The 20630-nt window shown below is 39.9% G+C and overlaps 1 protein-coding gene across 1 annotated transcript; it reads right to left on the reverse strand.

The window, feature by feature from the left end:
- Window positions 1-15983: 15983 nt before the first annotated feature.
- On the reverse strand, window positions 15984-20416 carry LOC103322341 (uncharacterized). The gene is given in 11 exon segments (XM_089043695.1): window positions 15984-16149; window positions 16263-16343; window positions 16515-16646; window positions 16783-17147; window positions 17239-17424; window positions 17426-17456; window positions 17565-17823; window positions 17909-18233; window positions 18340-19461; window positions 19542-20099; window positions 20229-20416. Coding segments are annotated over 10 exon segments (3159 nt in total). The 5' UTR covers window positions 20349-20416; the 3' UTR covers window positions 15984-16149; window positions 16263-16282.
- Window positions 20417-20630: the final 214 nt, after the last annotated feature.

Below are 20630 nucleotides of genomic sequence, written 5' to 3' on the forward strand. Positions count from 1 at the left end.
CTCGACCAGTGTGGGCATCGAATGTGTTGGAAGGAAGAAGGTACTACTGGGCACAATTTCCAAATTTGAAGCGTAGATGCTCACTCAAAAAAGGAAGGGGTGCATGCAAGGATTAGTACGTGATAATTGATAGGTAATGGGTATTGGCTGATGAGTAGGAGAAGAAGGCAAATAGGGTCTTATCGGTACGGATACCTCAAGGGGGTCCGCAGATTAGCAATGGCCAGCAGGTTTGGGTCCTCAAAGAATGTCAATAACCTGCAGGATGAGCACGCCGAGTGTACAGATTATGGTGTGAGGAAGAAGAGGGGACAAAACTTAAACGCGTCGCTACTGCTCGCGCTAAAACGGCGTGGTACTGCTACCAAATGGACTCAAGAAAACATCTGAACCACCTTGTCCTCCCCGGATAGTCACCGAATAAGCAAATGCATCCTCACCGCAACCTCATTGAGTCCCCGCCGTCGAATCTTCACTAGCATCGCCAACGCGTTCTCTTGCTCGGAACATTAGCCTCGGATTCGTGGTGTCACTATCATCACTATCGCCAACCTCACACGCTGTCACTACGCGGGTTCCGGCAACCAACAAGATCAAAAGGCGTTTCCGTAAAATCTCGATGTAGAATGCGCGACGCTCGACGCTTAGGGTCACCGAGGAGATATCGGGGTGTGTCACTTCTCTTTCTCTTTGGGGTGGCACCCATTTTATAAGAAAATATATATGTAAATAAGTATCTACCCACATATCATACGCAAAAGCAAATGGAGGGACATGAAGAAGTACTGAAGTCAAGAACACTTACTATGCGGAGAGGGTAGTTTCAGCACCTTGCCAGAGCGACTCCTCCCGGATGCAGCTGGCTCAAGACTGTGGGCTGCCTTCTGGGAGCTGCTTTTTGTTCGAGGAAGGCCACTGGGCTACCTTCGGAATGAACCTTTGGTTTACTGCAGTCCGCTTCTCCACTCCGCCTCCTCCTCTGCTTCCTTTTCGACACAAGCAGACTTTTCGAGCGCCAGACTCGGACTCGGCCGGCTTCGTCTTAGGAAATTCCCAACAATGTCACCACTCTTGGAGATGAAGGGCAAGTTGCTTTTTGGTCGAGAGGATGGCTTTCTCTTCCAAACCAAACTGCTAGAGGCGGCCGTTGTAGGAGGCGATCATGTCTGAAAGGATTGGAACTCACGAAAGGAAGAGAGGCATGGCCGTTCAAAGAGGCTTGGCAGCCTCTAGAGAAGCCACTGACCCTAGCCTTGCTTGCTAGAACGATGGGCCCGCAACTGCTGGTATGTGGTCATTACTCTAGAAGATCCTGTAAAGCAAAAGGGTCATCATGGTTAGGGCTGCTGGGTACCCCTTGGTCAAGCCCGCGCCTCGACTCGGTGTGGAGAATAGGTCACGAAACCTCGCACGGTGGTCTCAAGAATAGGTAAGGGATGGGAGCGACATTCAACAAAGCATGCTCAAATCTGGTCACTATGCACACAGCTGGAACCTCAACCGTATCAACGACGCGATAGAAGGGCACGAAAGTGAAGGACTCACGAGGTGCCGTAAAGGCGAAAGACAAAATTCTTACATTGTCTAGCAGCTTTAAGAAATTCTGGCCTTTCCTCTGCATTCTCTTGAACCACCTGCAAACTAATGGAAGATTGTTTGGCATAAAGGAACCATTGCCCCAGTCAGCCAACTTTATAGCATGCGAATGAGGGAGTGAATGCACATCCAACCCTTTGAGACGCTCCCACAAGAACACCTGCAAGAAACCAGAATTTAGGAGGGTCTCTACGCCCATGGTTCCTGATGCACTCTTTTCAGTGAGTTCGATTAAGAAGATGGTATAGATGTCCTGGAACATGGGGCTAAGGGGATGGTATCGCTGGCCATGGCCAAAGCCAAGGGAAATACACGCTCTTGAAGGCGATCCCGAGAAAAGTCACTGAGCACGAACCGCCCAAGCCACAGAGCTATAAAGGCAACAAACGGTGGACTCTGTCTGCTTGCATCCCCAAAATATTGTATCCAGCTAAATCGGAGTGAAGTGCCGGGAGAGGTGGGAGCGCCTCTTCGCAAGACTGCAAGGTTATCTATTTCTTCTCTGAGGAGTAGGGCGATGCCGAAAGGACTACGGTCGCCACAAACAGGAAGGCGAGAGATATTCGCCACATCTTCAAGGGTAGGGGTAAATTCCCCCCATGAGCACACAAAGGTGTGAGTAGCGGTGCTCCACCTCCGGACCACGTGACGAAGCATCTTCGCCGATATGGATGTCCCACAATTTGGAAAGGAAGATGGCATCAAGGACTTGTGCTCTGCGCAGATGTTGCATGTGGATGGATCCCGCAGTTCACTTGCGACCCATTCTCGACCAACCTTACCGATGCCGCAAGGATATTGGAAGAATAAGGAACGGCCGAAAGAGGCCCTTTTCAATGCAACATCTGGATATGGAGGCGGATTAATTACAGGAAGCCTCGTGGGACGGCTCATCACCAACAACGGGATTTTTGGCATCTTCAAGCAACAGGAGCGCCCTTCTGCTTTAAGATTGTCATCCATGGAGTAGAGATGGTCTAGCATGATCGGCGGAAGGTCAGTGGACGCCATGGCAAGCCTACCAAGTCACAGACACCTGCGAAAAAAAAGGGAAGAAAGAACAAAATGCATAAGTTCCAAGACCTTCATAATTGTTGAACGCACGCACATCTCTCAGAATATCATGCCAAGACCACGTCCAAGAAAGAAAAAAAGGGGAGACCAATTCAATATCATCATGCAAATCTTTCCTATGAGAGGGGAAAAGATTATCTGGTGCCAAAAGAAAAAGAGGAGAAAATGAATCACGTGGATAAAGTATGCGAAAAGCCATGGAGTGGCTGTTCCTGCCTTCCACCATGCTTCGACACCATCTAGAGGTTTTGCGGTTAATCAAGGTAAGATATCGCCTCAAGCACGCTTAAAATCCCAAATCAGTGGTCTATGCCCGAAATTCGAGCCTAGGGCTTGGGAAATTAGATGAAACCTGCAGGAGAAAAGTGCCCTTAGTGAGGAATTCTCAAAAAAGTATAAAGGGGGTGCCTCACATGTACATATATGCGTATGTATATGTGTATGTGTATAGATGCATGCGCTGAGTAACGAGATGTAGAAAACAAGAAAAAAGGGGAACGATGCTTACCATCGCTATTGCCGGAATTCTTCCAGGTGACTTAAAGTCGAAAGGGAACCGCTTGCGATTACACACAGAGAAATTGCTCCACACTTCGCCAAGTGACTTTGCTAAGCTTGGTTTTGGACGGATTGAAGAGCGAATCGAAGAAATTTGAAGGATTTTAAAGAAGAATCGTGGCTTTTCCGGATGATTATGCGAAGCGTTTCCTGAATTCAACCAAATGTTGTGGTTGAGGCTCATCAGTGATTTCGCTTTCCCAAGGGTTCTCTAGACTGTATGAAAAGAAACCAGCAAAACGAAAAGGGGGCAACTAGTTTTAGGCTCGCAATGCACGGAAGAGAGGAGTCGGGATGAGAAGAAAAAGAAGAGAAGAAAAGGAAAGAAGAATAAAATAAATAAAACAGGATTGATGGGCGTGCATCGAGAATGCAAGGGACTCTTTGAAAATAATCATGGCAGCACACGCGGGAAACGGAAGGTCACGTCGTGATTTGACTTTTCTTTTGGGCCAGGTTTGATTATTTGACCCATTTCAAAGTTACTCATGGCCCCAATAATCAAGGGGGCTAATGTTGAGGCCCAAAAATCCAAGGGGCTAAGCCCAAATTAATCCCTAGCCCAATATGGGTAATTGGATGCAAAATAAGCTCAATCATGGTAAAAGGAAATTTATAAGAGCCGCCAACACAAGCTACAAGCCACGAATCATACCAAACAAGCACGTGCAGAAGAAGCCAAGGAGATGCCGATATTACTAAATCACGCTCACATGCTCATTCGGTGCTACTTGGCCCGACTCTAGCCTATCATGGCATAATAAAACCCCAAGCACGAGCATAGAAATTATGCGCATTCTAATACCAAGCTACGTCACGAGCTTAAGTGGGCCCAAGCCACGAAATCAACCGGGGCTTACTGAGAAGGTTGTGGTATGGAAGGTGACAAGCAATCACGGGGCCCATTGAGGGTTCAAGGAACGTAGGTTTCAAAGCCACTTGGGGGCTTTGGAACTCAAGCCCGTTCCTAGAACCCAAGCATATGGGTTAGCATGAGAGAGAGGAGAAAAATTGTCCCATGCTCTAGGAAGACACCAAAGAACCCACCAAAATATTTAGCCCAGCCCACATCAATAGAATTAAAGGAAAGCCTTTCCAGCAGCTTGACGAAAGCCTGCTAAACGTTAGAAGCAGCAAAGCCAGAGGACCCAATACCATATGTACAAGCCTAAACCCAAAGAACTTACAAAAATCTGGCCAAGTCCTATTCCCGTTTGAATTCCAAACAATGGTCATAAGGGAGCCATGGCAAGACCAGAGGAAATCCATGGGGGTGAGGGAAGTGTCCATCGGACAAGAGGCTCCATCTCTCCTTTTCCTCCTGTAAGCTCGCCTTGGAGAAAACATAAGGAAAGCAGGTGGCGCCTTCCCCTCTATGGGAAAGCCCAGCTGTCAAACCGTTGGAACCATAAAGGGTTCCTTACCCATGCTCCTTGGGTGGGGAAATTCATCAAAATAGAGCTAGGTAGGAGCTGCCAAGGAAAAGGGAAGAAGAAAACCAGACGAAATTGGAGCTCCTAACGCCTATAAAAGGAGACTTTGGCCACCCAGAAAGATCATCCCAACTCAACGATCCAGACCTTGACCAAGCTTTGTCAAGCAAATCTGGAATTTTCTCAAGCCACCCAAACCTCTCTTCTGTTCATCTTTCTTCTTCTTAGGATAGGGCTCGCACTGATATTTCCTCCGTAAGAAACCCACGCTGTCTTCTCTCTCTCAAATTGCTAAACTTGTGGAAGCTTAGCTCCCATGCCACATGCTCCTCAAGCTAAGCCATTAATGAAATCCTCATGCTTATTTGGGTGTTAGTGAAGTGATCCTGAGAGTGTTCTTTTAAAATCTCATTAGATTTTCTAAAAACTCTCTTGGGAGCTTGTTTTTCGAACTCAGGCATTTGGGGGATTTTTGCTCGTTGCCTTCTCACAGCAGCCCAGGCCCATTCGTCAGGCTTTGGAACAAAAAACCCCCTACAACTGTTTGAGGCTTGCCTAATCGAGATAGGTTTTGAGTTCCTAATAAACAATAAGTCTTTGTAATCCTAAGTTGATTAGAAGATCACTTTAGTAGGTTTAATGTAATAAACCTTCTTACACGGGATACTATTGCTGCAATGGACCAACCTTAGAATCGTCAGTCAAGACTTATACCAAAACTTTTTTAAAACTGAGTAGAGAAACTTTAGTTCTTACCTCAAGTTCCGATTCAAATCAGAAGTGGCTCAAGCCAAGGTTGAAGTCGTTGACTTCACTAGTCATGAGCCAACTCACAGCGTCATCATGCCTTCACTTCTGCTCGGATCGCTCCGATTCTTATTGGGTTATGCTCACGGGATAGTCAGCGTTTGATCTACATGGGTGGTATCAATCACCTCCCCCGGATGCCACCGAAATCGCCTCCCGCGAGCTCTCTAACCTCCAGGGGCTCACTTAATTCCATAATTTCCAAACCAAACCAACTTCATAAAATAACCATAACATTACTAGCCACTTTGTATGATTTTTCGAAACATTAATAACAACAAAATCCCAATTTTGAGATTATTACAGTGAAACCAAGCCGAAGTATAGCGAGATGAGACTAAAAAAATTGCAGCTTCCATTTTCACCAATCCAACATTGTCTACAAGTCCACTCATTTGAAACCAATAAACAAACCCCATTTTCCCACCTGTCAATCATTTTGACTTCTCATTTTCTCTTTCCTTTCGTTCTATCCCCTTAAGTGCTCCTTCTTCTTTTTCTTTGCTTTTCAGTCTGAACCTTGAATGTTCCCAACCCGCCATGATTGACCTCCCTTTAATCACCCTTACATTTTCTTTTTTCCTTTTTTCTGGTATGAACCTTCAGTATTCCGGTCCAATTTTAATCTTAATTCACCAGTCTCACTTCCAAATTACAAGGCTCAAATAATTGAGAATGTGGGAGAGAGCTGTGGTTTTGGTCTTAATTTGGGTATGGCCTAAAATGTGACTAATTGAGTCCAGAATAAATTGGACCTAATTTTTATGTAATTCGAAACCCAAATGCTCAAGTGGTAAAATGAGGGGAGAATGAGAGAATTTAAATTAGTCCAAGTGTTATGTTCCGTTTTGGCTCCTTTACTATATCGTAATTATCAATTTGCTCCATAGATCTTTTTTTCACTTAAATTTGTTGTAAAAAATAATAATTTTCCTATTTCCGTAAAGCCAAATACAAAACATTTATATTATAAATAACATATAAACAAATTGGAAAGCTTTGAAGGTATAATGAAATTGAAGAAAACAAAATAATAGGTAAGTAAAAGGAAAATAAATAATAAGTAAGAAGGTGAGTTTGGTACGGTGAAGCACGTCAAAGACGCTGTCCTAAAGCCTTTGTAGCCTCCCTATGTGAAGGTAACGGCCTACAAGACTCCAAGATACGACCCCTTATACACAAACTCAAGATCCGCTATGAGCACGTTCATAGACAAATATAAGTATCCAAGTCACATGACCATTGCCCAATATAATAATAATATAAAGTAGAGAATATATGTAAAAGTAGAAAAGGAAAGAATTAGAATGTGTATGTGATATTCTGATAGTATATTGTGTTTTTCAAATGTGAAGGAGGAGTGGCCTTTTATAGGCATCCAAAACATGTAACCTTCACCAACCATAAAAGTTCACCAACCAAAAAATTAAGGCATTCATCAAAAAGAAATAAAACCTGAATATTAAATATTTATAACCTCCACAATAAATAAAATAAAACATCCAAAATAATTAAATAAATGAAACGGTTAAATTTTAAAACCTTTTAAAATTCCAACAATCCCCCATAAGGTTTTCAAAATTTTACCATGACGAAAAAACAGTGAAAAATATATAATATATACGGGCAATATAATACTATGTAATAAGTGTAGGTGCATTCCGGGCTTGAACCTTCACTTAGTGATGATAGTCTCCATTTGAGGAACCTGAGTGTACACAGTATTGAACTCGACACCTTTGACCAAACTTTAACATATCCCACACATAGTATTAGTTGAGACCATAGAACAAAATACCGCTAATTTTGCCAATATTTCGGCGAAATTATCATTTTTTTGGGGCAACAATATTTTAGCACATTTCCATATATATATCGTCAATTTATCGATAATTTCGCCGATATTTCAATAACAATATTTTCGTTCAAGTTGCAGCTTTAAATGGACAATATATCGCGATATTATCGATAATATCGCAAATGAACTTACAAAATTAAACTCAACCTTCGGATGAATCCCTTAACCTCCGAAACTCAGCCTTTCTCTGTCTCTCAACTCAATCTAACTCAACTATTAAAAAAACAAAAAAATAAGCGAAAGAGGAGAGCAAGAGAAAGCGAAGAAGAGGAAAAAAAAAATATGAAGTGGGTTTTATGTTTTGCTGTTTTGGAATGTGATGAAGCGAGAGAGAAGAGGAAACAGGGAAAGAGACGGAGAGATAGAAGAAGGAAGAAAAAAAGGCAGATAAAGGAGAGTGAGAGCGAGAGAGATAAGGGAAGAAGAGGGAAAAAAAGTATGGAGTGGGTCTTTATGTTTTACTGTTTTGGATTGTGATGGAGGAGAGAGAAGAGGGAAGAGGAAGAAGAGAAAGAGAGGGAGAGAGACAGAGAGATAGAAGAAGAAAAGGAGAGAGAGAGAGAGAGAGAGTGTGTGTGTGTGTGTGTGTGTGTGAAACGAAAGAGGAAGAAGAGGAATAAATAAATAAAAAGGGAGAGATGGGTGAATGCCCAAAAGAGAGAGAGAAGGCAGGTTGCATGTATCAGCAACCTTGGGAAGTTCAGACCAAAAAAGGAAAAAAAAACCTTGGGAAGTGGGAGAGGGAGGCAGGGAAACGTGAAAGTACTTGGTAAGTGGGAAATGTGAATGATAATGCCGCATATATGTTTGGTTTTTGCGGTTTTGCAGACACCGACACACAAGGGTTCGAACCCCCTCCACATTCCAAGATCTGTAGTCACTTAACCACCATGCCAATCATCACTTTGTAATTATAAACTATGGAATCTAGTATTTATAATACTTGCAAGCTATTTCTCCAAATAGAACTTAAAATAATTACTTATTGTTTTATATTGTTGATCAGTTACTTAATTACTTAATATAATTTATTTCTTTTCTATTTAATCCATTTAATGTTATTGATTATTTTATTATTCATTATAAGTACTTACATTACTAAATTCTCCTTCAAATTGTTGCTTAATTACTTAAATCTCTATAATCATTTTCATTATTTGCTATTTAATTCTTCCTTGGCTAAATTTATTTATGTTCTTAGTTAATTTTCAATCTTCACTATTATTTTTTAAGCATGGTAAAGTGCCTGATTGTCATGAAAAATCAAATTGGTTTACATCTTTAATTATTTTTCAATTTTTGATAAATAATAAATATAAGAACGTGTACCATGTTCAATGAATAATGTGAAATAAATTGTTGCTTAATTACTTAAATTTCTATAATCATTTTCTTTATTTCCTATTTAATTCTTCATTGGATAAATTTATTTATGTTCTTAGTTAATTTTCAATCTTCACTATTATTTTTTAAGCATGGTAAAGTGCCTAATTTTCATGACAAATCAAGTTGGTTTACATCCTTAATTATTTTTCAATTTTTGATAAATTAATAGATATAACAACGTGTACCATGTCCAGTGAATAACGTGAAATAAGGTTACTCATGTATCTTATCATGCAATTTATAAAGTGTAAAATATTGTACTAAAAAATGATAAATAAATTACTAAGGGGTGTTTAATTCTCTTTCATTAATTACTTCAGATTTTCTAAGTCATAGAGTTTGTCAGGTCGCAATATAATCAACTTAAATCACACAAACCCACTATGCAATGCATTTTCTTCCAATTTTTTGTGTCAAAATAATAGATGATTGACTAAATAAACTTCTTCTAAAGTTTCATTAAAAATTTCCCTGTATTTATCATAATTTCCGTGGTTTTTATCCAATTTTTATCGATATCGATATATTTCCGATATTTCCATTGATATTTCCGTGTTTTTAAAATATTGATATTTCCGAAACTATCAATATTTAAGACCTTGAGACTCGGATGCGGGGTAGCGCTATTTATAGCCATGTGCTAATCTTGATTCTCATGAGAGTTACTAGATAATAGCCCAATTCTCACAATCGCAGCCTCACGATGTCTCTCACTTAGGTGAGTTCTCCAAGAGTACATGTGACCTGCTTCCTGCGGGAGTTTGCTCTGCCTCGAAACTCATTCAGGGATAAATCCCTTCCTAACGTTCAAGGCGGCTTCTCCAAGCACCTCTGGTATGACTTCTCCCACTCCTCTATTTTATTTTCTCTTTCTACTTTCGATGCCCTTTCTCCCCTAAAATTTCTAGTATTGACTAAAACGTCCTTCACTTTCCCCTCTACATCTCATGTCACCCTTTTCAGCCATTAGATCTCCCTCATCTTTTTTTTCCCTTCATCCCACCACACCTCCATGAATCTATCCTTATTTCTTCTCCTCCCACCAAATCTCACACTCTGAAGTTCTCTTTCCCGGATTCACTGGGTCGATTGCTGGTTTGCTGCAATTGCTTCACTTCTACAACCCATAATCATATCTAAGACTTTAATCTGCATTTTGAGCTATGTGGGCTTTGTAACTCAATGGTAAAATGTGGGAACACATATTTCGGAAACCAATAGATGGGCGACACATGGAAAAGGAATATTCCTTAAGTCTATTGATCACACTAATTAAATCATATTTAATTAGGAAAGTTATCTTTGATTTAAGATGAGAATATCTCCCCAAATCAAGGATGAGATTTCCATCAAATCTCCTATTTATAGGTAAGAATAATCCTAACCAAATAAGGATTATTCTTCAAACCCTAGCACACAAGGAGCCTATAAATACATGGCTACACAAGACATTCAAGGTAACTCTTCCTCACCCGAAAAACCCTCTCTTGCCGCCACTCTCTATCCCCTCTCTCCTAAGTACCACCACACATGGCTAAGGCCACCCGGCTCTTCCCATGAGAGATAACTTCGTCCATTTTAGCTATGTTGTATCTTTTATCAAAGATCCAATTGAACTAACTTAGGCATCGGAGGGCCTTTGGCCAACACGCCCCGAGTGTGGTCTATTTACTCATATTTATTTTGTAGGAATCGAGAAAGAGAGAGAAGGAAGATCGAAGGTTGAGGAATCAACCACGAATATTCCCCATGCAGAAATTTGCACAAACATAAATTTTGACCACTACTTGATGATTGCTTGAGTATGATGCATATTGGTCCCTTGTTTGCTCTACATATCTCCTTTTCTTGCTTCCTTTGGACCTTGGTCTTCTTGTGGCGACAACGACATATCTAGCGGAGGTGGCTGCAGCTGCTTCGTTTGTGTGAGGTTTGATTTTAGGGTTTTTGTAATTTGGGCGCTTTTTGTTGTTTTGGGCCTCGTCTATTGGTCTTTTCTTTTGTTATGACTTAGGCCTTGGTTTTCTTTTTCTGACTTATGTATTTGGTCTCTTTTATAACGTCTTTTTTTTTTTTTAAATACCACGAGGTGTCCCCACACCCGAAGAGTGGGATTAATCCTCGGTTCGGCTTGCCCTTGGCCACAAAGTGCTTCCAACAGGTTTCGAACCTCTACCATTGAGGCACCAGGTAGCTTGTCAGTTGGAGGTGGCAGTTTGCCAACCACACCACACCTTGTGGTTTGGACTCTCTTGTAACTATATTTGGTAATGAATTATTCATTTCCTTCGACCCAAAAAAAAACAAAAAGACTACACCTTATCAAATAGTGTAAAAATCAATTTTGATCACTAGGTTAGGGTTTAGGGACGATTTTGGTCAATGTGATTCTAATTTTCTCAATTTCTTCATCACAATCAAGTCCAATGCTTCAATGCTGTTAGTTTCACTAATTGAAAAAATATTAATAGGCTTAAGTGCTACAGTGCCCCCTGAAACATTTGTCAATTCCCACTAAACCCCCTTAAAGTTAAAAGTGACCCACTTTGCCCCCTTGATCGATGTTTTGTGTCTCACTTTGCCACTCATCGTCAAGTCTGTTAAAAATTCCTTTAAAAATACTGATGTGACACTGCTAGGACCCACTATTTTGCTAAACTAAGTGCCATGTGTGAAGAAAAAAAATTAAAAATTAAAAATTGTCTTTTAAAAAAATTAATTTAAGTATTAAAAATAAAAATAATACTTTAAAACCAAAAAATTCCCAATCCCTTCCCACTCCTCTCTCTTCCTCTCTTGCAGATCCAAAACACAACCCCCTTCTTAAGCCAAAACCATAGCCCTCATCTCCTAACCCAAATCATCATCACCATTCTCCAACCCTCGGTCGTCTTTGTAGTAACCAAAGCCACTTCTCCAACCTTGACCCAAACAAAGAAAAAAATCCCAAATTTTGGAAAGAATGAAGCCCAAATGGCCAAAACACTCATCCCTGATGTTGGTGGTGAGAAAGGAAGCAAACACTAGTCGAAACCCGCAACTCATCAAAGAAATCAAGCTGGCCGTGACCATACCCATCATGGGAAAGGGCTGAATCGGCCACTTCGTTGAGGCCTAAATCCTCGAAGCCGTCAGCATTGATTACGTTGACGAGAGTGAGGTCCTGACTCTCACCGACGAAGAGCACCACATCAACAAGCACAATTTCAGGGTGCCGTTCTTCTGCGGGTTTGGATGAGGTTTGCTAATCGGTTTGAGTGATGAAACAATCTTTGTTGTTTGGGAGGAGAAGGAAGGCGGTGTTTGGGTGGGTGGGTTTTAGTTTTTTTACGTGTAAAAAATTAATTAAAGATTATGTTTTTGGGTTGTTGTTTGTTTATTGGGTTTAGTATTGCTTAATTTAATAAGGAATGAAGTTTATGTTTCTGCTTTGTAGTAGCTGATAAAACAATCTTTGTCTAATTCCTAATTATTAGCATGCTAATCTTGTAATGTTTTGTTCACCTATTTTGATGTAATCATGTGATCGTAGGGTAAAATTCCCCATTAACTTGAACACCATCGGTGGTCAACAAGTCAATCTTCTTTTGTGTATGAGTGTGCTACAAGCGTTAAAAAACCCTAATAGACTTAAAAATACATAACTTGCGTGCCAAGTTTACTGACTCTAAACAAATGATTGTGAATATGGGTGAGGAATATCTCCCAAGTAAGTTATTGTCCTACCTCAGTCTGGTGAGGACTTCACAATTTTCCACAGTAAAGATTGGGAGTTCTGACTAGAATAAGTATTAAAAGAAATCAAGTTTTTTTTAGCATAACTGCCTATTACACAACGTAAAAGAGAACTGCCATGTCCGAAAAGGATCACGAGCGTTGGGCTTGATTTCTTTGGGTAGCTACCTTTGAGTCAGGTTGGATTGGATATGTCTATGCTTGATTCGGACGTCAGCACCTTCAACTAATGGGTTTCAACTGAAAATCGATACAAATGTTTGAGATTGGCGAGCTTTAATCTGCTTTAAGCCATGGAGAGGCTTTTTGGATGGGCGAATTGAGGCCTCTTGATGGACAGCGTTGGAAGTGACTGGATTAATGATTGCTGAACTGGAGCTGCACTATAGTACATGTTCTGCTTGATCAAGGTGTCTCTATAAATTTGTTGAGGTTTTCATATTGTGAAAAACCCGAATCTTGCTTGATTTGGTCTATGCTTGACCAAATTTGTAATGAGAGAAGTCTCATTTCCTTTGTGAATTGTAATGACCTTGATCTTTTGAATTTGTCAATATAACTTGAGAGTTTTTGTCTTGATTGATTTTTTGCTGTCCTCCAACTTCTTCACCTCCTCTCATATTTATAGAGAACTCTAAATTAGGGTTTTTATTATTTGGTGGGAAGATCTTTTAAAAGGATTTTCCTTTTCTAATGCCACAAAAAGGGGAAGTTATTATTCTGGCAAAGAAGAACCATCAACAGTCAACTTCTATGATGGTCTGTTTGCTTTTTCTGGCCAAAAACTCTCCTGTCTCTTGTTTGTTTTTCTTTAAAAAACACATCATGTTCTAATGTAGAGCCCTCTATGAGTATGGAGAGGAAACTTGGCTGCCCCTTTTTTCTGGCTTTTTTAGATGTTTATGTAGAGTGTTCTTTTGGTTAACCAGTTTTCATTAACTCCCCATCACTTCCTTTGCTTCAATTGAAAACTTTGACTTTCAAAGTCACATGGGCCTTCTTCTGAGAAAAAGATCTTCCAAAATATCTATTGATTTGAATTGAGATCAACGGTGATGATCAAATTTCTTGGGCTTTTGAAGACTTTTGAAACTAGGCATAATCTTAAATTCAATTAGCAACTGTCTTGTCTAGATTAAATCACCATTAAATGGTAATTAATCTTTAATTCATGAATTTAATCCTAGCTAATTAGTCTACAAGTGTAACAACCTAATCCTCAATTAATTCTTAATTATTATTTTATTCAAAGAAAGGACTAGTATACCCTCGGAATATTTTATATGGTTTAAAAGTTGACTTTATGAGTGGGAAGGAATTTGGGAATTTCAATTGTATCGTTGCGTAGAGCACATTGATACGAGTTCGTAGATATCATGGCACGCCCGATTCCGAGTTATAACGAAGGAGGAAAGGTCTAGAAACAAAAGGGCGTAATGGGAATTTTAAATTAGTTATCTTGTATCAACAATGCCGCTTCACATCCGAGTGCTACAATACTCGTGTTCTATTTATTTTCTTCTCCCTATGTTTCGTGGGCAGCCCCTCCTCTTCCTCCTGTTACTATTCATCAGCTTGGTTTTGGGGCACCACCGTCGCATCCGCCACCGTTTGGGTGCACCGTCCCAAACAAACCTGCCCGACGCCCGACTCATATCCTACCCTTCCTCTGCCGTTGATAACACCGATCGCGAAAAATGGCCAAAACAGCCCGTCAAAACTTTCCACCATTCGTTCTCTCACCTCCGACTGCCAAATTGGATGAATAAGTATGGATTTCTAACTATTTTCCGTGCTCTAGCTGATGGTTGGGTAGGATCAAAGAAATTTCTAGGTTTGACAGGTTGATTTTCGAGTTAGGGTTTGGCCGATTTTGGGATCGCTATTCTAGCCACTTCCGACCAGTTTTTGGGGTAGGTCCAAGAACAAAAGTGGTTCCAAACAGGGTGTTACACCTAGAGTAGGAGTTTAGGCCGGCGGTTTAGAGTTTTTTCGGCTGCCAAAAATTGATCAAGCCACCCACGCGTTGCCGGGCGTGGGCAGCAGAATGGGGACCACATTCAGTCCTAGAATAATCCCTTGGTCCTCACGAGCGAGTGGGTACTCGCGATTCCATTCGGGTAACGTTTGAGCCCCGAACGGATCTCGCCTAGTGTGTGATTTCCGGGTTCAACATGTTTGAGCCGTTGAATCACAGTCATTTATAGATACATTGATCTAGATAATGCCAGGATCGTATAAGATTCGACAGATTGTAAAACGGAGTCCCGGATACTCGAAATGTCAACCCTAGGGCTAGGTTTATAGTAAACGAGTCCTGACCGAAAGGAGTTATCTAAATCATGTTAAGGGATGAATAGATAGTTTTTTCTAGGTTGTGGCCCGAATAGAAGTGGTATCTCCGAGGCCTGCGAGGATTGCGACTCAGCCTATGAGAAGGGTATTAACAGTATTAATGGAGTTGACGGATTAGGATTAGAGGTACACCTAGGTGGAGAGGATTTCAGTCTAAGACATTCTTAAACCAAGATAAGGGAGTTCAGTGTAGGGCATACTTATATTCAGTGTGTGGTGATATGAGCAGAGGAAAGAACTACGTGTGGCTTGATTCCTCGATGAAGTCGTAGGCGCCTAAGGTTACAAGATGGAACCACGAGTTGGAGTCTTTGGGTTTGGTATAAAAAGGTTTTTTTTGGTCATTTGTGCCCAGCACCCGCCAGGTGTCGGACACACAAAGGGTTCGGCTCGGATTCCAAAGTGGAATTTGGGTCGGGTCCTTTCAACAAGGGTCTGGGCCTTCAAAACCATCTGGGCTGATCTATGTCTTTTAAAACAAAGCCCAAAACTCCTGCTTCTGATATGGGCAAATGTCAATTGGGATGGCGTGTGGAATTTTAGGCCCAAACATGTTTATATCATTATATGTGCATTATGCGAATCATTTAACTGGTTTTGGTTCCAAGTTGCCTAGGTTTCGATTGGTGTTTGCTTCCTTTGGGTCTGCGGAGAGGAAGAGAGAGGAGTGGGAAGGGATAATGGGGTGAAGGAGGGGAATTGGGGATGTTTTGGTTTTAAAGTATTATTTTTATTATTAATAGTTACATTAAGTTTTTAAAAGACAATTTTTAATTTTTAATTTTTTTTCTTCACACATGGCACTTAGTTTAGCAAAATAGTGGGTCCTATTAGTGCCACGTCAGCATTTTTCACCGAATTTTTAACAGACTTGACGGTGAAGGGCAAAATGAGACACAAAACATCGGTCAAGGGGGCAAAATGAGTCACTTTAACTTTAAGGGAGTTTAGTAGGAATTGACTAATGTTTCAGGGGGTATTGTAGCACTTAAGCCAATATTAATATTAAATTTAAAATAATTAACTTAAATGTAAAATTTAATATTTAAAATAAACTTTTAAATAGGACTTCACAAGAATAACAGAGGACCCATGAATCATGAACAGCCACAATCAAGAAAAAAAAAAAACTTTCAAGTTTCAACCAAACCAAAAGAAAAAAAAACAACGCCAATAGAAGCTATCAAGTAATAAAAATGGTTCATATATTTCGATAATTGTTTCACTGAATTGCCGCATCAAGAAATTAAAGACCAACAGAAACATGCTTCTTCTACATCCGGTAAATTGGCAATGGCTACAACTTGCCAACATACAGCTAAAACACCTTGCCTCCTGCTGATGCTGCTGCACACAGTGTATTTTAAAGTTCAAAATTGTTAGCATTTATCAAAGTCTGTTTTATGAAAAGATTTCTCAAATGTAATGTTCTAAAAAGAAGAACATATAGGAAATTGTACCATTATATAAGCAACATTAACTACCATCTTGGCCTCGATCTGGTGCCCTTGGTTCCACCCATTCTGGACATAAAATTATTTCTGATAATAATAATTAATACGAAATAATTAGTACTTAAATTAAAGCAATCCATGAACACAAATTAGAGAAATGGTGATTATCACTACATATTTTGTGTTGTAAAAGAGAGGAAGAGAAAGCTGGATATCCCAACAGGCTTAAATGTTTTCGACCGCATGCATGCAACATACCTAAAAGATGAACTTGATGATGGCCTATCTCTCAGACTGAGTGAAGAAAATGGTTTTGAAAGGAACTCTGTTGGATCAGCTTCGTCACAGCTGCTCGAATCTGCTAGCCATCTATTCGGAACAACAGTGACCCTGATCACCAACGAAGTAATAATGAATTATTTAAGCTAAATCCACTGAAGTTATAGGTATTATGAAACTGTGTTTTTTTGCCAACCTGTGAGGAATAAAAGTTGAAAAAAAGAAGTTCCAAGGACAATTTACATACCCATCAAAACATCTGTGTTTGCAACGGTTCATCTTATCGACGGTATAATTCCCAAAGATAATGTCAAGGCGCTGTGTAAGTTTAGGAATTTCAGAAAGTGGGACAATGTCCCAAAGCTTCATAACCTGGACAAAATCTGAGTTCTGCTTGTGAATTTCTACGCTCCAGATGAGATACAGCAGCTCATTGACTTCATACGTCTCTAGCAATTCAGCAGAAGTCCCACCATGGACTATAATCACTTTATCATTATGAGATTGGCGCCAACCATTAGAAAGTTTTTTTACTAAAGAAATTACGTCCTGTCGAATCTCGGTGTCTTTAATTTCTGCTATTGAATTCCTAAATTCGTTGGCGAACCAAACCTATATCGGAAAAAGACTGATTATTGCTAATGAACACATAAGCAAATACTATGATGACTACAAAAAGGGAAAACCAGAAGTAGCAGCATACCTTCCATTTTGCATTTTTGAACAGCAGAGAATCAGCATCAAGCAGAGTATGTAGTTGGTTATGCTCTAGAAGGGCTGCTGCAATAGCCTGAGCTAAGTTATTGTCCTCATCAACATTATAGAAACAACTGCGTTTCTTCGTATCAAGAATTAGATTCTTCCAAATTGAGTTACTGTTAGTCAATGTCGCTTCCGTTCCCCAATATCCAAAGGCAATGCCTACACCAACAAAATCACAAAAAATTAACTTCATCAAAACTACAAATAATTCAGACAAAACATCTAATCTACAACATGAGCAAGCTAAGATGTAACATGCAGTAATACCTGGCACGAGTTAGAACCACATTTGCTCGCTGACGATTGGAGAGGAAACCTACAGATCCATTCCCATTACATCTGACAGTGGAGATAATTATCACATCCTCTTCACCACCTTGGAATCCATCAACAGATCGCACACTTACAGAGAAATCTGTGCCAGAAACTTCACTGTAGTTTCTGACTCTCAATTGAATTGCATTAACTTGAGCCTTGTAAGGTGATATTACCCCAACACTAACCTTCTTCTCTGTTCGAGTAAATTCTGTGGCGAAGAAGGAAAAGTTAAGAAAACTACAGCATATTCTTACAACAACTAAGAACATCAACTAGCTTAGGACAGTAATTACCTTTGTAAAGGCATGAAACTATCTCATATACAACAGCAACCTCAACCATGTTTTTCAGACTATGCCCGCGATCAAATTCTTCTTTTCCATTGGCTACATTTATAAAGGAGTATGGCCCGTACATTCTGCCCTCAATGAAGGACTTCTCATAGCTTACTTCACTGACATTTGGACCATCTAATATCTGATTGTTGTAGAACTCCTGTTTTGGAAACCTGCTGATCGATGGATGCATCCTATACTGGACATTAAGAAGGAGCTTCTCGTGGCCTAACAGTACAAGTCTTTCGAACAAACTTCTTCCAAATTCAGCATTCTCGGAGAGCTAACAAGTTCATTTGCTAAGATGTTAATATATTTATGTGTGTGTGCGTGTGTATAAGCTTCTCATTATTTAAAAAACTAAAGAAAACAAAGGGTAAAAAGAAAACCTTGCTTTTAACCATAGCAGGGAGTTGCATCTCATCTCCTATGAGAATAGCATGGCGAAGACCAGGTAGTTGTAAAGGAATTGCTGATTCACATTCTTTCAGCTGAGCTGCTTCATCAATCACTAACATTTCCAGAGGTGCCATTCCTTCAGTGTGCAATTTTGCAGAGCTTGACGCAGTACAAAATATTAAACAAGCATTTGCCAAGCACAAATTTCTTATTGTTTGTCCATCATTTGAATTTGGAACAGAAAATTCACGAAGCGACTTAAGAATTTGTGTGCAATCTTTTTGAAGTGATTGTAACCTTTCATTAGCAACACCGTCCCGATGCAATATAGATTTAATCAACTTAAGCAAATCCGAAACTCTAATCATATCCTTCACCACCTCAAGTGAAATGCAAGATGTTGGCAAGTGGGTGTACAAGTTTACCATACAAGTTTTCAGATGCTCACTAAAGTAATCAAAATTTTTCTTCACAAACTCCTCAAACGTCAAAAGATCACTCTCATCATCACTTGTTGAGCTGCTATTATCAGTTTCTTCATCGTGCTCGTCATTCTTTTTGTGCTGTTCCCTCTTTTCCTTTAAATACAAGGAATAGAGTTGCTCTGGATCCTCAAGTAAACCTATCATGGATTCTAAACAATGTTTCCAACCAGACAAAGGGGCAAGACACTTGGACAGAATACTAATACGACTATCAAGAAATACCTCAAAAAGGTCATTATAATTATCGATCTTCATCCGCTCCACATTCCCAAATAGAATTATATCTCCTAGTCCATACTTTCCATATTCAGGAGTCTGATTAACCAACCTCAAGAGTCGTGCCGTAACTTCTAACACGGCAATATTGGTTGGCGCACATGTTAGTGTTCTGCACTTCAACTTAAAGAGGACAAAGAGTGTCGTACCGACTGTCTTGGTCTTTCCAGTTCCAGGAGGACCCCATATTAGTTTTACAGCATTATGGTGATGACACTTACTCAAACTGATACAGTTTAAAACTGCAGCCTTTTGGGAATCATTTAGATCAGAGCACACTGTGGGCCATTTTGTAGAAAGGTCAGGGGAGCACATGTCTTCGGAAAAACAGATTGCGCAAGAATTCTCCCCCTGTAAGAAACAAACATGAAATGGATTAGTGAGGGATAACTATTTGCTTTGAGTTTAAGGATAAGAGTACAGAAAAATACATCTGATGAATTGGGTTGCACTTGCAGCACATTCTTAATGATATTGGTGTTTGTCTTTTCTGAGTTCAACGCTTTCCATACACGAACATTTGTGGTCATGTTCGTCAGATAGACAGCAAACAGTGTTTCTTTCCTGCTCTTTATTTTTTTGTATCCTTCCCCACTGATAGGCTTTGATGAGAGTATCTGGAGATTGTCTGAGCTTTCATCTTTCGATCCGAGAACATATGCAATAAGATAGAAATTTGGAGGCCTGTTCAAATCATCAATGCATTTTGGTCTAATATTTGTCAAGGCAAAGATATCTCCAACCGCTGGCTCATATTTTCCTGCACTGCTTTCTGTCGCAATCATCTTCCCAACTGTAATTTCATAAAACAAGTCTTTGGGAGGCCTATAATGCTTAGAAGTTTCAACAGTCAGAATCTCACAAATAGGTGCCTGCGAAATTGCCGTAACGTTTGAGAGTAAATCAGCATGTGTTTCCTCAATAAGTGAAGGAATGAATGACTTCATGTAACTCGCCACTGTCGAAAATGTCTCTGGAATTTTGGTCACCTGCAAAAGTGAATAATGTGAAATTTATATAACTCAAAACAAAAAGAAATTTAACAAATGAGTTGAAAGGAAAGTTGAGAACAATAGCTAGATATGCATAAGGAGGAGATAAATAACTGGAAACAAAACCTGGTGTTTGTAAAGATCTCTGAAGAGAACATTCCTAAGAGACCAAGAGAAGACCAAGTCGATTAAGCTTCTACCTGCAATTTCAAAAGGCTTCTTCACCTCATTGTCCTCATGATCCATAATTATTACTACTAACTCAACTGAAAATTCCCCAACTTCTGATATATAAAATGCTGTGGCTTCTGTGGATATATATCACTCTCTCTTTTATATTCAACTCCACTTGCTTAGCACTGAAGCAAGAGGAGGATTCAAGTTTACAATCAACAGTAAAAGATGGTGGCCAGCAATATGTACTTAAAGTGAGTTTATCAGCAGAAAAAGGACTTGGAAAGAAAGAAAATAAAGGCTGCTACCTCTAGGCGAAGTTAATAATTACTTGGCTCTGAAACAATTTTTTGT

This window comes from Prunus mume, unplaced genomic scaffold, assembly GCF_029339155.1.
Source record: "Prunus mume cultivar Tortuosa unplaced genomic scaffold, ASM2933915v1 scaffold18, whole genome shotgun sequence".
Taxonomy (NCBI): domain Eukaryota; kingdom Viridiplantae; phylum Streptophyta; class Magnoliopsida; order Rosales; family Rosaceae; genus Prunus; species Prunus mume.